This window comes from Theobroma cacao, chromosome 1 (genome assembly GCF_000208745.1).
Source record: "Theobroma cacao cultivar B97-61/B2 chromosome 1, Criollo_cocoa_genome_V2, whole genome shotgun sequence".
NCBI lineage: Eukaryota > Viridiplantae > Streptophyta > Magnoliopsida > Malvales > Malvaceae > Theobroma > Theobroma cacao.
Window position 1 is genome coordinate 14,656,828 of NC_030850.1, and position 20,182 is coordinate 14,677,009.

The 20,182-nt window shown below is 34.5% G+C and overlaps 2 protein-coding genes and 1 long non-coding RNA gene across 4 annotated transcripts; all 3 read left to right on the top strand.

Moving 5' to 3' along the window:
- LOC108660491 lies at positions 3,608 to 8,156 on the top strand. 2 transcript variants are annotated; one of them, XR_001926267.1, is made up of 2 exons: positions 3,608 to 4,203; positions 5,248 to 8,156. It is a non-coding gene; the product is annotated as an uncharacterized LOC108660491 (long non-coding RNA). The 2 variants fall into 2 exon arrangements; XR_001926266.1 differs by having other exon boundaries at positions 7,720 to 8,156.
- On the top strand, positions 11,106 to 15,047 carry LOC18612595 (TPR repeat-containing protein ZIP4). Its single transcript, XM_007049474.2, has 5 exons — positions 11,106 to 12,561; positions 13,094 to 13,283; positions 13,372 to 13,404; positions 13,560 to 14,180; positions 14,339 to 15,047. Exons 1-5 carry the CDS (start codon positions 11,123 to 11,125, stop codon positions 15,002 to 15,004), a joined length of 2,949 nt encoding a protein of 982 aa, XP_007049536.2. The 5' UTR covers positions 11,106 to 11,122; the 3' UTR covers positions 15,005 to 15,047.
- Positions 16,377 to 19,307, top strand: LOC18612597 (rhodanese-like domain-containing protein 4A, chloroplastic). Its single transcript, XM_007049476.2, has 4 exons — positions 16,377 to 17,247; positions 17,355 to 17,457; positions 18,271 to 18,516; positions 18,936 to 19,307. Exons 1-4 carry the CDS (start codon positions 16,532 to 16,534, stop codon positions 18,981 to 18,983), a joined length of 1,113 nt encoding a protein of 370 aa, XP_007049538.2. The 5' UTR covers positions 16,377 to 16,531; the 3' UTR covers positions 18,984 to 19,307.

Sequence of the window (20,182 nt, forward strand, 5' to 3'; positions counted from 1 at the left end):
TATATATATATATATATATATATATATATATATATATGTTATAGAAAGTTTATGAAAATAATTGTGATTTTGTTGTATGTTGGCATTGTTAATTGCTTCCAAATTGCTTTTCATTTCAACAAGAAAATGGCTTTTGATATAACAAGACCTTTTTTAACTAAGTTGCTCTGTTTCTCGCTGCAGCGAGAAACTCTCTGGTTGGAGGGGGTTGCACTGGCCTGATTCTCGCTACAACAAGAAATTTGTTGAAGCTTCTCGCTGCAGTGAGTAACTCTCAGATAGTTCCAAAATCTTGGTGCAATGCTTTCATTTTGACAACAATTTTGACCACCTTTCAATCAGAATTGGGAAAAACGGTAAACATCAAAGTTGTAGCCCAGTCTCTTATCTTTCTAATGGTTAAAAATTATGTCAATTGGACTTCTGTAGTGTGAGATATCCTTAAAAAACCGAAGCATATGCAAACCCAAAATGCCTTTTCGCTATAGCGCGAAAATCCTCTGTTTGTTGTCTTGCTTGGTCATTGCTGAAATTTTCATTCTATTCAACTTTATGGTTCATCATGAATATTGTAACATTAAGGGATTCAACATTCAAAGTTTGGAATGAGGGGTTTTAACAAAAAATTAGACTAAATTGCATGGTTTTATCGTAAGTGCATCATGTTTTCTAAAACATTCCTTATCGTTGCTTGTTCCCTTCTTATGTTCACTCACTGAGTTTATGCTCACTCGTTTAAATTGCATGTTTTCATATCTGTAGATAATTGGGACAGAGACTAAGGCATCCACTTGTATTCACTCTTGGTAGGTATCATGGCATTCAATAGTCGTACCCTCATCAAAGTCACTCCGCTGGTCGTCAGAAGTCTTTTATATGAGTGCATGTACATTAAATGTAAATTGCTAGGAATCACTTTGCTAACGATGCATGTATAGTTTGGAATGATGGTGCCATTATGAGATGGCTATGAATAACCATATTTTGATATCATACAAATGTAAATTTTGTATCTATGTTGTATTATGGAAATACGTCTAGTTACAAATTGCAAATGGTGGTTTAGTAATGGTGATGAAAAATTGATGGGATAGTGAACAGGATTATGTAAAAAGGCTTGCTTGGGTTTAGTGGACTATGTCCACTGGGTCCATGCGCCAGTCATGGCTCAGAATTTGGGTCGTGACAGTTTATAAGGTCAAGCTGAATGCAAATGGTACTGTTGAAAGGTACAAAGCCGAGCTAGTTGCTAAAGGATATAATCAAGTAGCAAGGTTTGACTATTAAGAAACATTCAGCCCAGTTGCCAAGCATACAGCTGTTAGAGTATTTTTTGCTTTGGCAGCAACTTTGAATTGGAATTTATCTCAACTTGATGTAGACAATGCTTTCTTAAATGGTGATCTAGAAGAAGAAGTGTATATGGAACTGCCACAGGATTATAAAATCCAAGGGGAATATCCACAAAAAACACAACTTGTTTGCAAACTCCATAAGTCACTATATGGCCTAAAGCAAGCTTCCAAGCAATGGAATGCCAAGATTACTTCCCTAATTCTGTAACATGGATTTCATCAGTCTTCTACAGACTATTCCCTATTTACCAAGAAAGAAAAAGATGATAATTTCACTGCTTCATTTTTATATGTAGATGACATATTGATTGGGAACACATCATCACAGGCTGTAGCAAAAGTGAAACAATTTCTAGGCTCACATTTCAAACTTAAGGACTTGGGAAAGGTCAAGTAGTTTCTTGGTTTAGAAATAGCGAGGTCTCCTGAAGGAATTCCAATATGTCAAAGGAAATATGCCTTAGATCTCTTAGAGGAACATGGTCTACTAGGGGCTAAGGTAATATCCACTCCTATTCACTACAACCACAAATTGCAAAAGAATCAAGATGGGGACAGATTAGTTAATTTAACAGACTACAGGCAACTAGTTGGAAAGTTATTGTACCTTGCATTTAGCAGACCAGATATCTCATATGCAGTGCAAATACTACACAATTCATGGACAAACCAGGGCTCAAGCATCTCACAGCAGCTTATAGAGTATTGAAATACCTTAAAGGCTCAACAGGACAAGGGATCTTGATGAAGTCAAAATCAAATTTAAAGTTATCTGCCTATTGTGACAGCGACTGGGTAGGGTGCCAAGATTCGAGGATATCAATCACTGGATATAATATGTTCATTGGGGATTCCTTAGTAACATGAAAATTAAAGAAACAGTTTGTTGTAGCTTGAACTCAGCAGAAACAGAGTACCAATCTATGGCATCAACATGTTGTGAGGTTGTTTGGTTAAAACACTTACTCTCAGATTTTGGGATGAAACATACAGATGCAGTAATCCTTTATTCTGATAGTCAATCAATAATACACATCATCAAGAATCCAATCTTTCATGAAAAGACCAAGCACATTGAATTAGACTATCATTTCATCACAGAGAAAGTACTTGAAGGTACAATTAAACCAATGTACATCTCAACTAATTTGCATCTCACAGACATGTTCACTAAGGCATTAACACCAAGGTAGTTTTATAATCTCCTAAGCAAGATGAACGTTCATAACATTCACATGTCATCTTGAGGGGGAGTATTAGAAAGATCATGAGGAATAAGCTCAATCCTAAGCCTTCTTCACTAAATGGTAGAATAAGAACACTCTAGTTGTGGATAAAGAATGAAAAATCAGAGAATAAAAGAAGACAAGTGGAACTCACTATTTAAATAAAAGAGGATGTAGAGCATATGAAGCTGGAAACGTACTGTTTTACTAAAGAGATTTATTAACTTTTTTTTAATTTCTATTAAGTTAGTTGAATGTGATTATTATGCCTTTTCTTCTTTGCGTTACCGTTTAAACACTATATATATATATATATATATATANCCTTTTCTTCTTTGCGTTACCGTTTAACTACTATATATATATATATATATATATATAAATATATATTAGCTCATTGAGCATTGAATTGATAGAAAAACCCTGAGAAATTTTCTCAAGGTTACGTCGTCTTGTTCTTTTCTTCTGCTCATTTCCTTATATTAATTTAAGTTCTTCCATAAAGTTTTCAATTTACATACAAAATCTAAAAATAAGAACTTGAAAATTAATAGATTTAATCAGATTAATAATTCATGTGTGCCAAAAAAAATCAAATTTTCCTAATGAGTTTAACAAGTTATCAAAGCAAAAAAGTTATTAAAAAAGTGCTTGAAATATAAGTTTTCCTGTATTCAATAACGATAGATTAATATTACATATGAAGACACAAAAAATACATTTATACACTATTAGCACAAACAAGAAAAAAACTATTAGCATATTTGAAATTGGCACAGCTGATCATTGGTTTAATAAATTAAGATATCATTAATTTTGTCAAAATTTTAAATTACTTATATTACAAAAAGATTCAAACTAAAAAGCATCTTGCTTTTTAACATGTGTGAAGAATGAAGCAGGAGAAGAAGGATAAAACTTGTAAATATTTATAATTATTGTAATTAGAATAAACCTTATTTTATATTTGTACCTACAAATACCTTTTGCATTATGTAACTTAGCCGCAGCTTTCAACTATTTAAAAAAAAAAAAAGAAGATGATAATTCCAGAATTTTTACTGAATCTGCGTCTTTATTTCCTTTGTTTCTTCTTTTATATTCAGATTCTTTCATGTTATCAGAGCCACGGTTCAGTTTCTAGGATCTTTTTTTTCACCTATTTTTATCAAGAATTTTCTTCAAATTAGACACTTTGAGCAAATACCCACGACTTCCTCTGTACAAAATCTGTTTCTCTCTCAGAAAATCCCCAATCACTGTTTTTCATCCACCATTTGAACCACCATGGTTCGGTGGTACTTACCCCAAACTCACACCCAATAATTACATTGCTTGGAGTCGTTTCTTCCTTCTCGCACTCTTGATTAGAAATAAATCGAGATTTATTGATGGCACCATTGTAGAACCAAAGAATTCTGATGCACTTCATGCTCCTTGGACAAAGTGCAATAATCTCATCGTTGCATGGCTTATTGAGTCTCTTTCACCGCCCATTGCATCCACTGTATAATATATCAACTCAACAGCTCCAATTTGGGAGATGCTGAAGAAGAGATTTTCTCAACCCGATGATTCCAAAATATGCAATCAGCTGTTCACCCACTCTAACTTTATTCAAGGTACTCATACTGTTGATTCCTACTTTACTGAATTCAATGCCATCTGGGAAGAATTAAAAAATGTTCGGCCTTTACCTCACTGCAAATGTGGTGATTGTAACTCTCAATGCTTTCAATTGTATATAGATTTGGCTACTAAAGACAACGTATTCAAATTCATGAATGGATTAAATGAGTCATACACTGCTTTGAGGTCACAAATAATTCTGTTGAAACCATTTCCAACCCTAGATGAAGCCTATAGCTTGGTAATTAGATAAGAATCTCCAAGAAATTTACAGGTGCAATCTAAACCCTTTATTGAGAAATCTGCCATAGCAAGTGTCACTGATAGCAAAAGGAAAGTTGTTAAGTCAGATTTAATTTGTAGTAACTGTGGAAAAACAAGGCATGTTAGAGATAAATGTTTCAGATTGTTCGGTTATCCTAGTGATTTTAAGTTCAATAAGAATAAAGATAGTCTAAGGAGAGTGGTTGCTTTCGTGAATTCTTCTGTAGTTGATAATCAAGTTGCTAAATAGGAATAGTCTGCCAATCCTTTGCCTCATCTTTCTTTTATAAAGTCTTAATATCAGAAAATCATGATGCTAATCAGTAAGGAGAATACAGATCCTTGTGATAAGCCACCCTCTTCAAATAATTGTGGTATGAATTCTCATCAACATAAGCCTTTGATTGTCAATTCATCAGTGTCAAGTATCATTGCTAAACCTTTTTGCTTAAATTCACATAAGTTTTTATATGATGATTCTATGCATCATAATACCTCTGAAAATGATCCTTATCTCTGGATAATTGATTCAGGTGCTTTAGATCACATAGCATGCACATTAAATTTTTTCATTTCATCAAGGCATGTTAAAAATATGTTTGTGCAAATGCCAAATAAGCTTCGACTTGTTGTCACTCATATAGGATCAATTAGATTACAACAGAATTTGGTACTGCACGATGTATTATATGTTCTTAGCTTCAAATTTAATCTAATATCCATGAGCAAATTAACTAAATCAAAATCACATCAATTGATTTTTACTGATTCAGAATGTATGATTCAAGACACCAAGTCATGGATGAAGACTAGTCTTGCTAACGTTATAGCTGGATTATATATCTTGCAAAATAAGGATGCTATTCCAAATTATTAAACTACCTCAGAAGTCTTTACAGCTTTTCTCTCTAATAATCGTGTTTTAAAAAATAATGTATTGTCCTTTTGAGATGTATATGCTACATCTTGTAATTCTTTGCCAAAAGCATTCAATCTTTGGCACTTTAGGTTAAGACATATTTCAATAAAGAGATTGCAAGCTATACATAAAAAATGTCCAACAGTGACTTTTCTTCCAAATTCAGTTTGTGAAATATGCCCATTAGCTAAACAAAAGAAATTGCCATTTCCAATTCATACTAAATCTACTGCTGAATGTTTTGAATTAGTCCATATGGGTATTTGGGTGCCTTATACTGCTGCCATGAAAGGATATTGTTATTTTTTAACTATTGTGAATGATTTTAGTAAATTCACATGGGTTTACTTGATGAAAGCTAAATCTGATGTCTTTTCCATTATTCCTATGTTCTATAATCTAATTTTGACTCAATTTGATAAGAAGAAAAAAGAAAATTAGGTCAGATAATGGCCTTGAATTTAATTGACTTGAATTTTATTCATCAAAAGGAATTATTCATCAAACTTCTTGTGTGGGGACTCTTCAACAAATTGGGGTGGTAGAAAGGAAGCACCAACATTTATTAAGCTTCACCAATTCATTTTTAGGGTGAATCAATTATGGTTGCAACTAACATTATAAATAGGGTGCCTACAACTATTTTAAATAATTTGACTCCTTATGAAATAATGTTTGGAAAAACTCCTGATTGTTCACATCTTAGAGTTTTTGGAACATTATGTTTTGCATCAACATTGAGTCATAATAGAAGAAAAATTTGATCCAAGAGCTAGAAAATGCATATTCATAGGATATCCTGTAGGAATGAAAAGTTTTGAATTGTATGATCTCCAGACACATAAACTATTTGTTTCCAGAGATGTTATTTTCTTTGAGCATATATTTCCATATCAAGATTCATATATCATTCCTCAACCTCATGACTATGATAATTTATTTTTTGAAAATCCACTTTTTGTTCCATCACATTCTTGCTTAGATATAAATTGTGATTCTAACCTTTTACCTTCTTTGGATGTTGAGAACAACACTATTGTACCTATTGATACCTTACCATCGAGTCTAATTGATTCTGTTCCTCCCCATAACTCCTTGGATAATCCTTTTGACCTCTAATGAATTTATTGTTGATAGTTATGTTGATGAACTGCATGCCACAGTTACTCCATTTTCTGAGTAGTCACCAAAACCCTCCCTCACTAGAAAAAGCACCAAAATAAAGAACATTCCAAAATATTTGGAAGCTTACCAACATGACTTACCTTCTCAATCCAATTTGGTCACTGATCATCTAATTCAAAAAGTTCTTTCTTTTAGCCGACCATCTTATCCTCATGGAATTTTTACTACTTCTTTAAGCCAAATTCCCGAGCCTAAAACCTATAAATAGGCAGTAAAGTATCCTCAGTGGCAAGCAGCTATGAAATCTGAGATTGAGGCTTTGGAGAATAATGGGACTTGGTCTATGGTTCCTCTTCCTAATGACGCACATACCATAGGATGCAATTGGGTGTATAAGGTAAAATTGCGAGCTGATGGGAGCATTGAACGATTTAAGGCCAGCCTGGTTGTGAAGGGTTACAGTTAGCAGGAAGGATTTGATTATCATGAGACTTTCAGCCTTGTGATTAAACATTTAACAGTGAGGATATTTCTCTCTCTAGCCATAATTTATGGTTGGCATCTATCCCAATTAGACATAGACAATGCATTTATTTAAGGCGACTTAAAGGAGACAATGTATATGAATCTACCCGAGGGCTCTCTAGTTCAGAGGGAGTGTCCAAGATCCTCACGGCTAGTTTGTAAGCTTAGAAAATCATTATATGAGCTTAAATAAGCCTCCAAATAGTAGAATTCTAAATTCACTACTGCTCTCATAGATTTTGGGTTTCAACAATCTAAGTCAGATAATTCTCTGTTCACAAAAAGGACTGACAAAGGAGAGTTCATAGCTTTGATGGTCTATGTGGATGACGTAGTAATTGGCAACACTACAATGATAACAGTAGAGGAGGTGAAACAATATTTAAAAACAAAATTGAAGCTCAAGGACTTAGGAGGACTTAAATGCTTCCTTGGTTTAGAAATGGCAAGATCAAGAAAAGGTATTTTTCTTTGTCAAAGAAAATATGCTCTAGATTTAATCAATAAGTATGGATTATTGGGATGTAAACCTGCTTCAACACCCATAGACTATAATCATAAGCTTGCAAAGGATAATGTTAATGAAAATTTTGTGAATTCTACTACATATAGGCAACTAGTGGGGAGACTTTTATATTTAACTTTCACTAAACCTAATATTGCTTATGTTGTCCAGTGCTTATCATAGCTTATGGAAAAACCTAGTGATGTTCATTTACAAGTGCATAAAGGGTTCTCAAGTATTTGAGGAAGGCACCAAGGCAAGGCATACTATTGGCATCTCATTTTGATTTACATTTGAAGGTGTATACTAACAGTGATTGGGCTGGTTGTCAAGAAACCAGAAGGTCTATTACAAGTTTTGGTGTGTTCATGGGTGATTTGCTTGTCAGTTGAAAATCCAAGAAACAATCTTTCGTGGCAAAGAGCTCCACAGAAGCTGAATATAAGGCCATGGCTGTGGCATCTTGTGAAATTGTATAGATTTTATCTTTACTTGCTGATTTTGGTGTTACACATAAACGACTATTTGATTTTTATTGTGATAATCAATCTGTTCAACATATATGTAAAAATCTTGCCTTTTATGAAAGGACTAAACATATAGATATAGATTGTCACTTTATTAGAGATAAAGTCTTAGAAGGAATCATCATTCCACAACATGTCTCCACAAAGAATCAGCTGGCAGACATGTTCACAAAGGCATTACAGCCTACACAGTTTTACCGCTTGATGGGTAAGATGAGCATTATGAACATTCATGCTTCTCTTGGAGGGGAGTGTGAAGAATGAAGCAGGAGAAAGAGAATAAAACTGGTAAATATTTATAAAGTTTAAGGGTAATTATTGTAATTAGAATAAACTCTATTTTATATATGTACCCATAAATACCTGTTGTATTATGTAACTTAGCTACAGCTTTCAACCATTAAAAAAAAGGAAGACGATAATTCTAGAATTCTTATTGAATCTATATCTTTATTTCTTTTGTTTCTTTTTTTATGTTCGGATTCTTTTAACATGATATTATTAGTGTTTGATTTTCTTTAACATTACATATTTTGTAGGGAATTGTTGGAGACGTTAATCCTATTTAATTGTAAGACAAAAGATGAGAGGATTATCTATCATGATAGTATAAACCAAATTGCTTTTAGAAATTATTTGGAAAAAGACTAATCAATAAAGTATTTAGAACAAAACTCAAAGGTTAACCTTTGATGAAAAGAAATAACTTTTGATAAAAGGAGTCTAATATTAGGTAGCGTTTGGTATAGGGAAGTGAGAGCACATTCGTTGCAATATGTCTAATTAAATTATATTGTAGTGTTTGTTTTACAACAGATCACTGTAATATAAAATTATAATGTAATCACATTACAGTCAAGGGATGTAATGTGATTGCAGTTCAAAACTAATGCAATCACATTATATTGCATTCTGCAATGTTATTAAAGATATTTTGACCTTTCAACTTTATTACTTTGTTAAAAATATTTTATAATATTATAATTAAAATAAAGAATATAATATAAGAATTAGAAATTAAAATAAAATAAAATATAAAAATTAAAATTTATATAATATAGGTAAAAGAAATTAAAGTAAAATATATAATATAAAAATTATATTAAAAAATAAAAATAAAAAATATAATATTATAATAAAAATAAAAATAAAATATATGACATTAAAAATATATTTAAGAGATGATATTATATAAAAATTAACAATAAAAAATACAAGTATATTAAACTTGTATTTTAATAAATAGGGATAATTTTGACAATTAACATTACATTCCCAACAAAGTATTTGTAAATCAAACGCTGTAATGTTATTTTTTTGATATTTTAATTATTATTTTATTTGTATACCAAATACTGTAATGTTATTTTACCTGTAATCACATTGCTTGCAATCACATTATCTGAAATCAAATTACATTGTAAATTACCAAACGTCACCTAAATTCAAAACTCAAGGGTGAAAATCTTTTATGAGTAATGATGACCTTTTGATGAATAGTCATAATTAATTTATCTATAAATAATTAGTCAAATTTGATTGATTCAAAAATAATTATTCTATTTCTATCTTTTAACTCTCAATCAAATTTTTTTTTTAATTTCATTACTAAAGAGGGAATTCAATATTCGTTGTTTGTAATTTTAGGATGGTTTTGTTGAATTTAGGGATATATTACCATTAATCTCAATAATCATATAGGAGGACATAATAACTTAAGGACAATATATGATTATAATCTATACACACCGAAGCATAGAAAAATAAGCGTCAAATTATGTTCTTCAAATGACATATAAAAAATAATTCTGTTCTTCAAATTACATATAAATAACAAATTCAACTGGAAGTTTGGTGGGAGGGGAAGGGGAAGGTTGAAGAGAAATAAAGGAAAAGAAAGAGAAATAATAATAATAATAATAATCTTTATAATTTTGACATATTTGTACTATGCTATCTAAGTAAAATATAATCAAAATCATCAATAGGACACATGTCGTTTTGTTTTAATCTGCAACAAGAGTTATTGGTGTTGTTTTCTTCATCACAATAAAAGTTTAATTGAATATAAATAACAGTTTATGCCTTTGTAAATGGGTTCTTGTGATAAGAAGAAGAGGAAGCGTTGCAAACAAGTAAGGGATGCACCAGAGGTGACGGAGAGGAAGATTGGAACAGTTCCTGAAGTACCAAATGTTGTGGCAAGTGGAAGAAGATAAGAAAAGAATAGGTGTTCTCAATGAGAATAAGATAGAGAAAAAAGATTTGAATGAGAGTCCGATAATTCTCAAAGTGAAGGAAAAGTCTCATTTTTTAAATTGTGAAAGGTCTATATATAGTTTCAGAAGTAACAGTTACAAGATAAAATTTTAATATACGTAATGAATTACACCATTAAGGAGGGATTTAATGTTAGGTAATCGTTACTGAGAGTTAATATTGAATAGCAGTTAAAAATTTATTATGTGGCTATTAAAATAATTATATTTAATGAGACCTGTTCTCGAGTAGGAGCTGATAGAGAAAAGCTGTACATGAATAGGTACAGGGGCATAAGCTGTAAGGTACAAGAGAAGAAGGTGTATGTGAATAGGTGTACGAGAACAAGATAAGAGTGTGAAACATTTGTACTTCAAGAAAATGTTAAGAGGAAGACCTCTTAACTACCTCCATATTTGAGCCATCAAGTCGAACTTTTCGAAACATCTCAAGATGAAAGTAACTCATGAATCTTGCTACTTATTTTGAGTTACTTTTACTATCACCCGAGTGAAGTGGTTATTTTATCCGAAGTAGCTCTTTAACTTATATTAGTAGTTCCATATGGAGTAGTGCTTTACTTATTCTAATTATTCTACGTGAAGTAGCACTTTATTTGTTTAAGTTGTTTTCTGTACAATATTATGTTGTAACATAATTCTTTAGAGAATATATATTAATCAAAATCAAGTATTTACAGCCTCAATTAACAAACAAGATGAATTTTAATTAACTTAATTTAAAAAGAAATTTTAAAGCCTGATTTTTTTGTCCTTTTCATTCATTGGATGCACGACTCGATTCATAGTGATACTTTCACTGAAAAATTCACTCCGCTTTCAAATTTTCGCGCCAGAAGAAGGAAAATGAGAATCGCAGAAATCTCAACTCCGGAACTCCGGCCACCTGCACATGACCGGCAATCCCCTTCCCACCACCAAGACAATCACCTCCTCTCTCAAATCGAATGCAAAATCAAACAGACCGAAACCCACCCACCCGATACTCCCCTACCCGACTCGCTCCCTTCCGATCTCCGCCAACTCTTAACTCACCTGACTCAACTCCTTCCTTTCCCCACCACCAACAACTCTCTCAAACTCCACCTCTGGAAACTCAGCTACCGTCTCTGGAACGCCTGCGTCGACCTCTCTAACGCCGCCGCCGCCTTCCGCTCTCCATCCTCCAATTTCTCTCCTCAAAATGTCGCTGAGCTCCGCCACGTGGCAGCCGATATGCTCTCCCTAGCCGTAGATGTCGTCGGCGTCCCTTCTCCGGTGATCAAATCCGCTTCCTTCTATTACAAGACCGGTCTGGTCTGGCACGATCTTAAAAACTTCGATCTAGCGTCAACATGCTTCGAGAGAGCCACGGATCTTATCTCGAAGCTCGATATAAGGAAAATATCGGACGCAGGAGAGAGGAAGCTTCTGTTAGATCTAAACATCGCGAGATCTCTCACCGCGTGGGAGATTTCAGATAAAAATCTTGCGATAACACTACTGAACCGGTCCAAAACTCTCCTTTTCGGTTCACCAGTTCACTTCAAAGCTCTGGCGAACCAGTTCTTAGCTTTCGCTAAGACCGCTTTATCGAGAACTGAAAATAATGGTAGCTTCAACGAAGCCTTGAAGCTTATGAACGAAGCTTTGGAATTATGCGAGAAAGGATTATCTATTTCCCGAACACGAGAAGAAACGGTGGAGATCAAGGAATTAAAATCCAAAATCCTGCGTTTCATCTCAGCCGTCCATTTGCAAAACGGAGAGTTCGAAAGCGTGATCAAGTGCGTTAAAGTTTTAAGGGAGAACGGTGGTGAGAGTGGAGATCACCACGCTTCATTGCCGGTTTTGGCAATGAAGGCGTGGCTTGGTTTAGGGAGGTATAGTGAGGCGGAGAAGGAGTTGAAGGGTATGGTTGTTAATAAAGGGATTCCCGAGGGCGTTTGGCTTTCTGCGGTGGAAGCGTATTTTCAGGCTGCGGGAAATGCGGGGTTAGAGACTGCCAAGGGGATATTTTTGGGGTTGTTGGGACGATGTCATGTTAGTGCACGCGCGGCTGTTAGGGTGGTTCATAGGGTGGTGGGGGACGATAGTGGAATTGAGGGGTCGAGGATTAGAGCGAAGATGGTGTCGGAGCTGGCCTCAGATGAGAGAGTGGTTGCGTTGTTTGCGGGTGAGGCTGTGGCGAAAGAGAGGACGGCCATGCATGCTGTTCTTTGGAATTGGTAAGTTGTTAGTTAGATTTCCCGCGATTTTTGTTTTCTGGGTGATTGCATGTTTTGATTGAGAAAAAAGAATGCATATGTGTAGAATATTCAATTAAAAGGGTATTTAATTGTTTTGGATATACTGTTAGAATTATGCAGTTACATTGCTTTTGATTGTTCTGAGCTAGATGAGTATGGCCGGAGTAGTTTGTTTGCTTCATTGTTTCTTTCAATAGCACAGTACCATTTTTACTTCAATGATTCAATCACCTTACTGACAAACATATTAGTAATAAAGTTACGTAGTTATATAAGAGATAATTAAAGCTATATAGGGACAAATAAGATATATAAAATGGTACCACACATATATAGTCCTAAATACATTTGTGCTTGACCAAGGTGTCTCTTGCCCTGCAAGAAAATGTCTATGTTCTTTCTTGTCACAATAAACAATTGAACTCGCTTGATGTGACAGAATTACTATAATCTACAAGTTAATTAGTATTTGTTAGATCTGCTCCCTCTGAATTTCATTGTGCCTTTACAGTGGTTCAGGTAATTTCCGATTAAAAGATTATGAAACGAGCGCTGAGATGTTTGAGAAATCTATGCTTTATGTACCACATGATATAGAGAATAGAGTTCTTCGAGCTAAGGGCTATAGAGTTTTGTCTCTCTGCTACCTTGGTCTTGCTCAACTAGATCGAGCTCAAGAATATGTCATTGAGGCTGAAAAGGTATCTTGAGATCTATGAATTTTAGTATCTAAGATGATAAGGGTCCAAGCACTATGTTGATTTGTCCCAATCGTTTCTATTTCTGCAGCTTGATCCAAACATCGTATGTGCTTTCCTTAAGGTACTCTCTTTCTCTCTTACACGCTCCCCATTTATTGGACTTAAGACAAACACTGTCAATCTGTCACTGGTGGATTCACTAGCTTAATTACAGCTATGCACTACTTAATTAATGGATAGTCATAATCAATTTTATACCTATCCTGATTTATGCAGTTCAAAATCTGTCTGCAAAAGAATGACAACTGTGGTGCTATCAACCAGATAGAAACAATGATAACCTGCATGTGTTTCACTCCAGACTTTCTGTCTCTCTCAGCCCATGAAGCTGTTGCTTCCCGTGCTCTTCCTGTTGCTGTTGCCGCACTTTCCAAGTTACTAAACTTCTACACCTCAGGGAAACCAATGCCAACAGCAGAAGTTGTAGTGCTACGCACCTTGGTCACAGTTCTCTCTCAAGACCTTGGTAAAGAGCCTGAAGTCCTAAAATTCTTGAAACAAGCATATGATAGAGCTTCTAAGCTTGGAGCTGACTGCTTTTTTGGAAAAGGAGAGGTTGGAAGACGAGAACAGAATTGGTTTGGTGTAACTGCATGGAATTTTGGAACAAAATGTGGAAAGGAAAAGCACTATGATTTATGTGCTGAATTTTTGAGACTGGCTTCTGGATTTTATAGTTTTGTTGTTGATGGACAACTGGAAGAAAACCATATCATGACTTGCAGATCATTGATACTGACTGTATCTGCTATGATAGCTTCAGAGAACCAAAGAATGATTCCATTGCCGGATGCTGAAGTAAAATGTGCTGTTGAGCTGCTAGAGAGAGCAGGGAAGGCATGTGTCATAAATTGTCAACTTTATTATTCTCTACAAGAAACTATTAAATGTTCATTTTGTGTTGCAAATGCTTGAAGGCTGCTGTTCATACTTTAATATTTCTCCTGTTGAAGCTGTTTTCCCCATATAATACTTTGATTTGATGCATAATGCAGATACTGAATTCTCTCTCAGTGGGGTCCCAGCTAAATGATGATAAAGTTAATACCATTGAGTCTGACCTCTTTTTCATGTATGTGCTCAATGCCTATGATATGCATGGAAGACTTAACAATTTAGAGTCCCAACAACGCCTTGTTAAGAGCTTTGCTGGCACGAAGGCTTGCAGTCCTCAATACCTTCTCCAAATTGGCCTGAATGCCTCACAGGGTCCAAGGTTCAATGTAGAAGTGGCAACCTTTGCTCTCAGTGAGTGTCTCTCAGGCTTTCTTTCTTCTGCCTGTCCGGACTACCAAAATGTGGCACTTGTTGTCCGAAGGCTGATTGCAATAGCTAGCATGCACAAGGGTGATACAGATGACGATGCGGTGCTTAGTATGTACAAGCAAGCATACCGAATAATGGTTGGGTTGAAAGAAGGGGAATATCCAACAGAAGAGGGCAAATGGCTAGCAATGACTGCATGGAATCGGGCAGCCTTACCTGTAAGGATGGGACAGATTGATGTGGCAAAGAAGTGGATGAATGCTGGGTTGGAACTTGCTAGGAAGGTTGTCGGGATGGAGACTTATCAGGCATGCATGGAGGATTATGTTGCCGGATTTGAAAAGAAATTTGATATGCAGATTGCTGGTGAAAGCAGGCGTCAACTAGGGCAGTAGCATGTGTAAATCCCATAGATTTTAATAAATGTTTCTTGAAAGTGATAGTGTCCATACACTCGTTAAACCTCATATACTGTATGTATCATGCCAAAGGTTATGCAACAGGGAAAAAGAAAAAGAAGATTTACTCTGCTTGCCATTCCAATGACTGTAATGCAATCTTTTTTTCCTGTTGTAGCTTAAACAGGAAATTATAAAAAAACAGAACAAACTAGGAAACTACATCAGGATTAGATGTAGCCCCAATAGCTTGTATGAGTTCTGGGGTGCACAACCCCTACAACATCCGCTAAAAGAGCAAGGGAAATACAATCAGGAGGCGTATTATACAAAACAAAATCCTGCTCCTGAGTGACACCAGCTTTGGCAAGGATATCAGCACTAGCATTCCCTTGGCGGGGCACATGCCTGACTGCTTCAACTCCTATACTCTTCACAAGCCGTCTGCAATCATCAATGGGGGAACCACAAGAATGATTAATGGTACCGTTAGCTGCAGCTTCAAGTCCTCCATAGATCGCCCATAATTCAGCACTGAGGCTGGTTGTGTCACCAAGCCTTCCAGAAAAGCCTGCTCCAGTGGGAGCGGGATTACCCCAGGATGAGCCAACAGTGTTAATGCTGAAGTGACCTGTAACTGTAATCCAATCTTCTGGTGAGATGTAGTACTAATATGAAACCAATACTTTAGTACCTCAACATAAATGGAAATATCTACTTTTTGTACCACTCCACGCCTCTTGTCTCGACTCCCGAGATGTTCATGACTTGGACCCCGTTAACATCTTAAAAACCACACATTTAAGTTAGGTATGATATTAAAATATTTAAAAAATAATTTTATATTAATATTTTAAATTCTTTAAAATATATTTTAAAGTTAAAATCAAAATAATGATATTTTTGAAAGAATGTTAATGGATGAAGTAGTGTCATTTTTAAAATACCTTTAACTTGAACTACTTAATCTTATAAATATGCGAATAAATTTTTAAATTGTTAGTTGAACTTATTCTCTATTAAATATTTGATTAAAATAAATTTAAAATTATTTTATATATATTATTAATAAAAATTAAATTAACAAATTGAAATTAATTTATAAAATAATAAAAGTAAAGTTTAAGATCATATTTAGAATAATTAATAAATTTAACGAATATTTTATTAATTATAAAAAATTTATAAATAAAAAATAATATAATATATATAAAACTAACTTTTAATATTAAAAATAAATAATCAAATTCAAATATTGAGCGTCCTTCTTGAACCTACCCCAAATGACAAGTAATAATTTTTTATGCAAATTCGATTATAAAATATCTTAATTTTATTTAATTGTATTGGACAAGTATATCTTCAATCAATTGAGCCTAGGGAAGAAATTAGGGGTCAAGTCTGTTTCAGCCTCTGAACTGATCTTGGTTAGCAAGAGCTCACTTAACCGAAGTTTCCCAGCCAGCCCAATCACTTTTACTCTTTATCATCGTCTTCCTCTATCCGTCTTGCTTGACCCTCATAATGGAGTCTGTTTCTGTGATCCACTCATCATCTCCACCCTTCCGAAACCATCCAAAAACACACAAACCAACCTCCTCCAAATCCAATCCTTTTTTCTCAAGCTCCTTTCCCATCCCCAATTGCATTCCCCAAACTCCTATTAATCAGCAAACTAATTTCCCCACCACTAAACTAACCTCCCCCTCACCCTTTACTCAGTCCCGAAACCATCTCCAAAGCCCTCTTTGGATTCTTAAAAACTCTTCTGTTTTACAATCTCTAACCAAAACACATCTTTCTTTTACCTTATTTAACCTCCTCACTTCTTTTCCTTGTCTCGCCTCTGAAACAGTTATATCCTCAACTGAGCCAGGCAAAGTAAGCCTAGAAGCAATCTTGGTCTCAATTGATGAATTTTTTAACAAAAACCCATTTTTTGTTGCTGGCTGCACCTTCATTTGGCTGGTTGCTGTACCTTTAACTAAAGAGTACTTGAGCAAATGCAAGTTTATATCTGCCATTGATGCGTTTGGGAAACTCCGTGATGACTCAAATGCACAACTTTTGGATATTAGAGATGACAAGACTCTGGCTTCTTTGGCATCACCAAATTTAAAATTTTTGAACAAGGATTCCGTTCAGGTTCAGTTTACAGCTGAAGATGAAAATGGATTTGTCAAAAAGGTTCTGCAGAAGTTTCCGAACCCTGCAAGTACTGTTCTTTGTCTTCTTGACAAGTAAACCTTCGGAATTTGCCTTTCATTTTTTAACGAAAATTTCAACTTTGTTGTATCAAAAGTTTACCGTCTATTCTTGTTTTTTCTTCTTTTTATGTCTAAGGTAGTTTTGATGGAAATTCCTTGAAAGCGGCTGAGTTATTGTATCAGAATGGTTTTAAGGAGGCTTATGCAATCAGGGGAGGGGTCAGAGGCAAGAAAGGGTGGCTGGTAAGTCTCTTTGTTTATTATTAACCTAAGGATTATTTATCATATGACTGAGTTCAGTGTTTATGGATCCTGTAGTGGAGCTCTGGTTTTTTTTTTTTTTCTGTTCTGCTTCTGGGGACAGTGATGCAAATCCATTTTTTGTTGTCTGTAGTTAGTATTTTTTAAGTATGTTTCTGCTACCGGAATATGTTTTTGAGCATTTCACAAGTTGGTTGGCTATTGGGCATTGCCCTTTATATGCCTAGCAAAGTTGATAATGGGTGGGAAGGGGTCAATTAAGAGTGGCTATGTGAAATTATTCCAATGCTTATCAGGGATATGCCAGACAGTTGGGGTTACTTGGGGATGAACGAATGTTGCCTAGATATGGCTAGATATGCCAGAGATTTCGCTTCAGAAAGCTTCAAAACAATCATTAAATATGGGGTACTAGTTTGTATTATACTTATATCTTTTAGACGATATTGCTGTTGATCTGATTAGATACGCATTGAACTCTGGAGAGCAGTGCACTGGAAATAAAACATCACCTAAATAGGAGGTTTTTGTTTGATAGACTGAGGTAATTGAATTTAAAATCTCTCTTCTTTTGTTTCTTTTGTCTTCACTCTCAATGATAAAATCGTTCCTTCAGTATATAATTCTTTTGACAGTTAAATATAAACATATAACTTGATAAAGTCTGAGTAAGAGTGGTGTTGGTCTTTCATTTGTGTCTAGAAACCCAAGATGGTTGAGAATGTAGCAGCTATTGTTTATCTGCTGCAAGTCTAGAATGAAGATTATATGTGTTGTTCCTTTGGTTTCTTGCAGGCAATACAGGAGACCCTTTTGCCACCTTCTGTACATATTAAGCCTAAGAAGAAGAAGAAGAAGAAGAAGGTCAAAATATCTCAACAGTTTGGTGTAAATGGAGCAGTTAGTCAAGTTGAGGATAAGAAAGAGGATTCTTCTTCTACAAGTGCCCCTGTAGTAGAGAGTCAAACTATAGATCATGAAGTTACTGAATCCATGCCACATGTGAAAGTTGGTCCGCGGTCCTTCTCTCCTTACCCTAATGTATGACTACTCTCTTTTTCTTCTGCAAGTGCTTTTCTAGACAAAATTCAGAGGATAGATTGCAAACCTACAAAATCTATGTGATTTTGCTAATTTTGGTTTCTGGTCCTCCTCTTCCTACCCAAACATGTTATCTCTCTCTCTGGTGCTCAAGTTTCTGCACGGATTGATGTTAAAAGGTTCTGAGATCAAAGAGTAGAAGTAGAATGTGTTAACAATGATATCAGAAACTCAATTCAATTACATGGTTGTTGCTATGGAAATAATGATGAAGCTGCACATGATTTTTTGAAATTTTTTCTTGTCATCATTATATGTAGCCACTTTTTAAGTTCATAAAGCTTGCATTGTTTACTTTAATACATGAAGGGCTTAATATTTATAAAATTTACTGACTTTTGCCCTCATTTTTACTATAGTATCCAGATCTGAAGCCACCATCTTCACCAACTCCATCAAAACCATGAGAATTATACAACACAAGTATCTCGGTCTGAGATCACCTACCCGCATCATTCATAGCTTGAAGGTCATTCCACTTTTCAGAAGTGACTTTTCATTTTTGTAATTATCCAATTTCTTTAATATCTAGTTTTGACTAAGTTGATTCTGCATATGATGGTACATTATGTACAATAATTAGGGTTTGTCTTCTTTGTTTGGGCGGCAAACAATGGAGTGACTGTAAATTCAGAGTATCAAATGTAGAGAACCAAAGTGCTAGATGTTACTAGCTATTTTGGGTATGTTTTCCGGTCAAGTATGGAGTTTCTGATGCAATTTGAATGTTTTGGAACTGAATTGATGTGTTAGGAATCTTTTAAGGTCAGATTCTACCACGTGATCAGGCAGGGTATAAAATGTAAAGAATTATTAAATATCCAGCATTGGTGGGTGTCAGGACAAGTTAGCTTATGCAATGGGCACATTTACTATATTGATTTTTTCATCTAAAATGTGCATGAATTATAGATTGGACTCCATGGCCATGTAAACATAGATATAATTTGGGAGGCCATGTATTCATTGTTTAGTTCAGAAATGACCTTCACAAGGAAAAGGATAGCAAGAGTGATCCTTTTCTTCTGCTTGAAATGAGGGAAAAAAAAAACTCAGAAAAAAAAAAAAAGAAAGACATGAAACTCAAATGCCAGTAGTTTGCTTATGGCTAAATACCTATGTAAGTTCTTAAATTATGTCAAAAAAATCAACTAAACTCTTGTTTTTTTATTACGTTTAAATAAACTCTTAAATTTTTATTTTACATCAAATAAGTCAATTTCACTAATTATTGACTAACTTTTGTTAGTCAATTGTACAACTAAAAAGTTTGTCATGTACCAGATGGTGTGTATTAAAATTTGCTAATTAGGAATTGAGTTTTTGCATTTTACCAATCCACATGTCCAAAAATAATATATTGGGGATTTAGACAAAAAAAAAAACAACAAACTTAATTGTTTCAAACTAAGTTTTGATTACCAACGTCCTTAACATGAAATAGGTTTTTAACAAAAAAAAGGCAATTGAGTTTGAGAAAAAAACTCAAATGTCATGGGTTGGGGATTGTTAAGGTGAGAAGACGTTTGAAAAGACCTTTTGTTGCAAATCTTTTTCATGATTATGATACCTTTAGGATGAATATCTACTCTAAGCCTAAGAGATT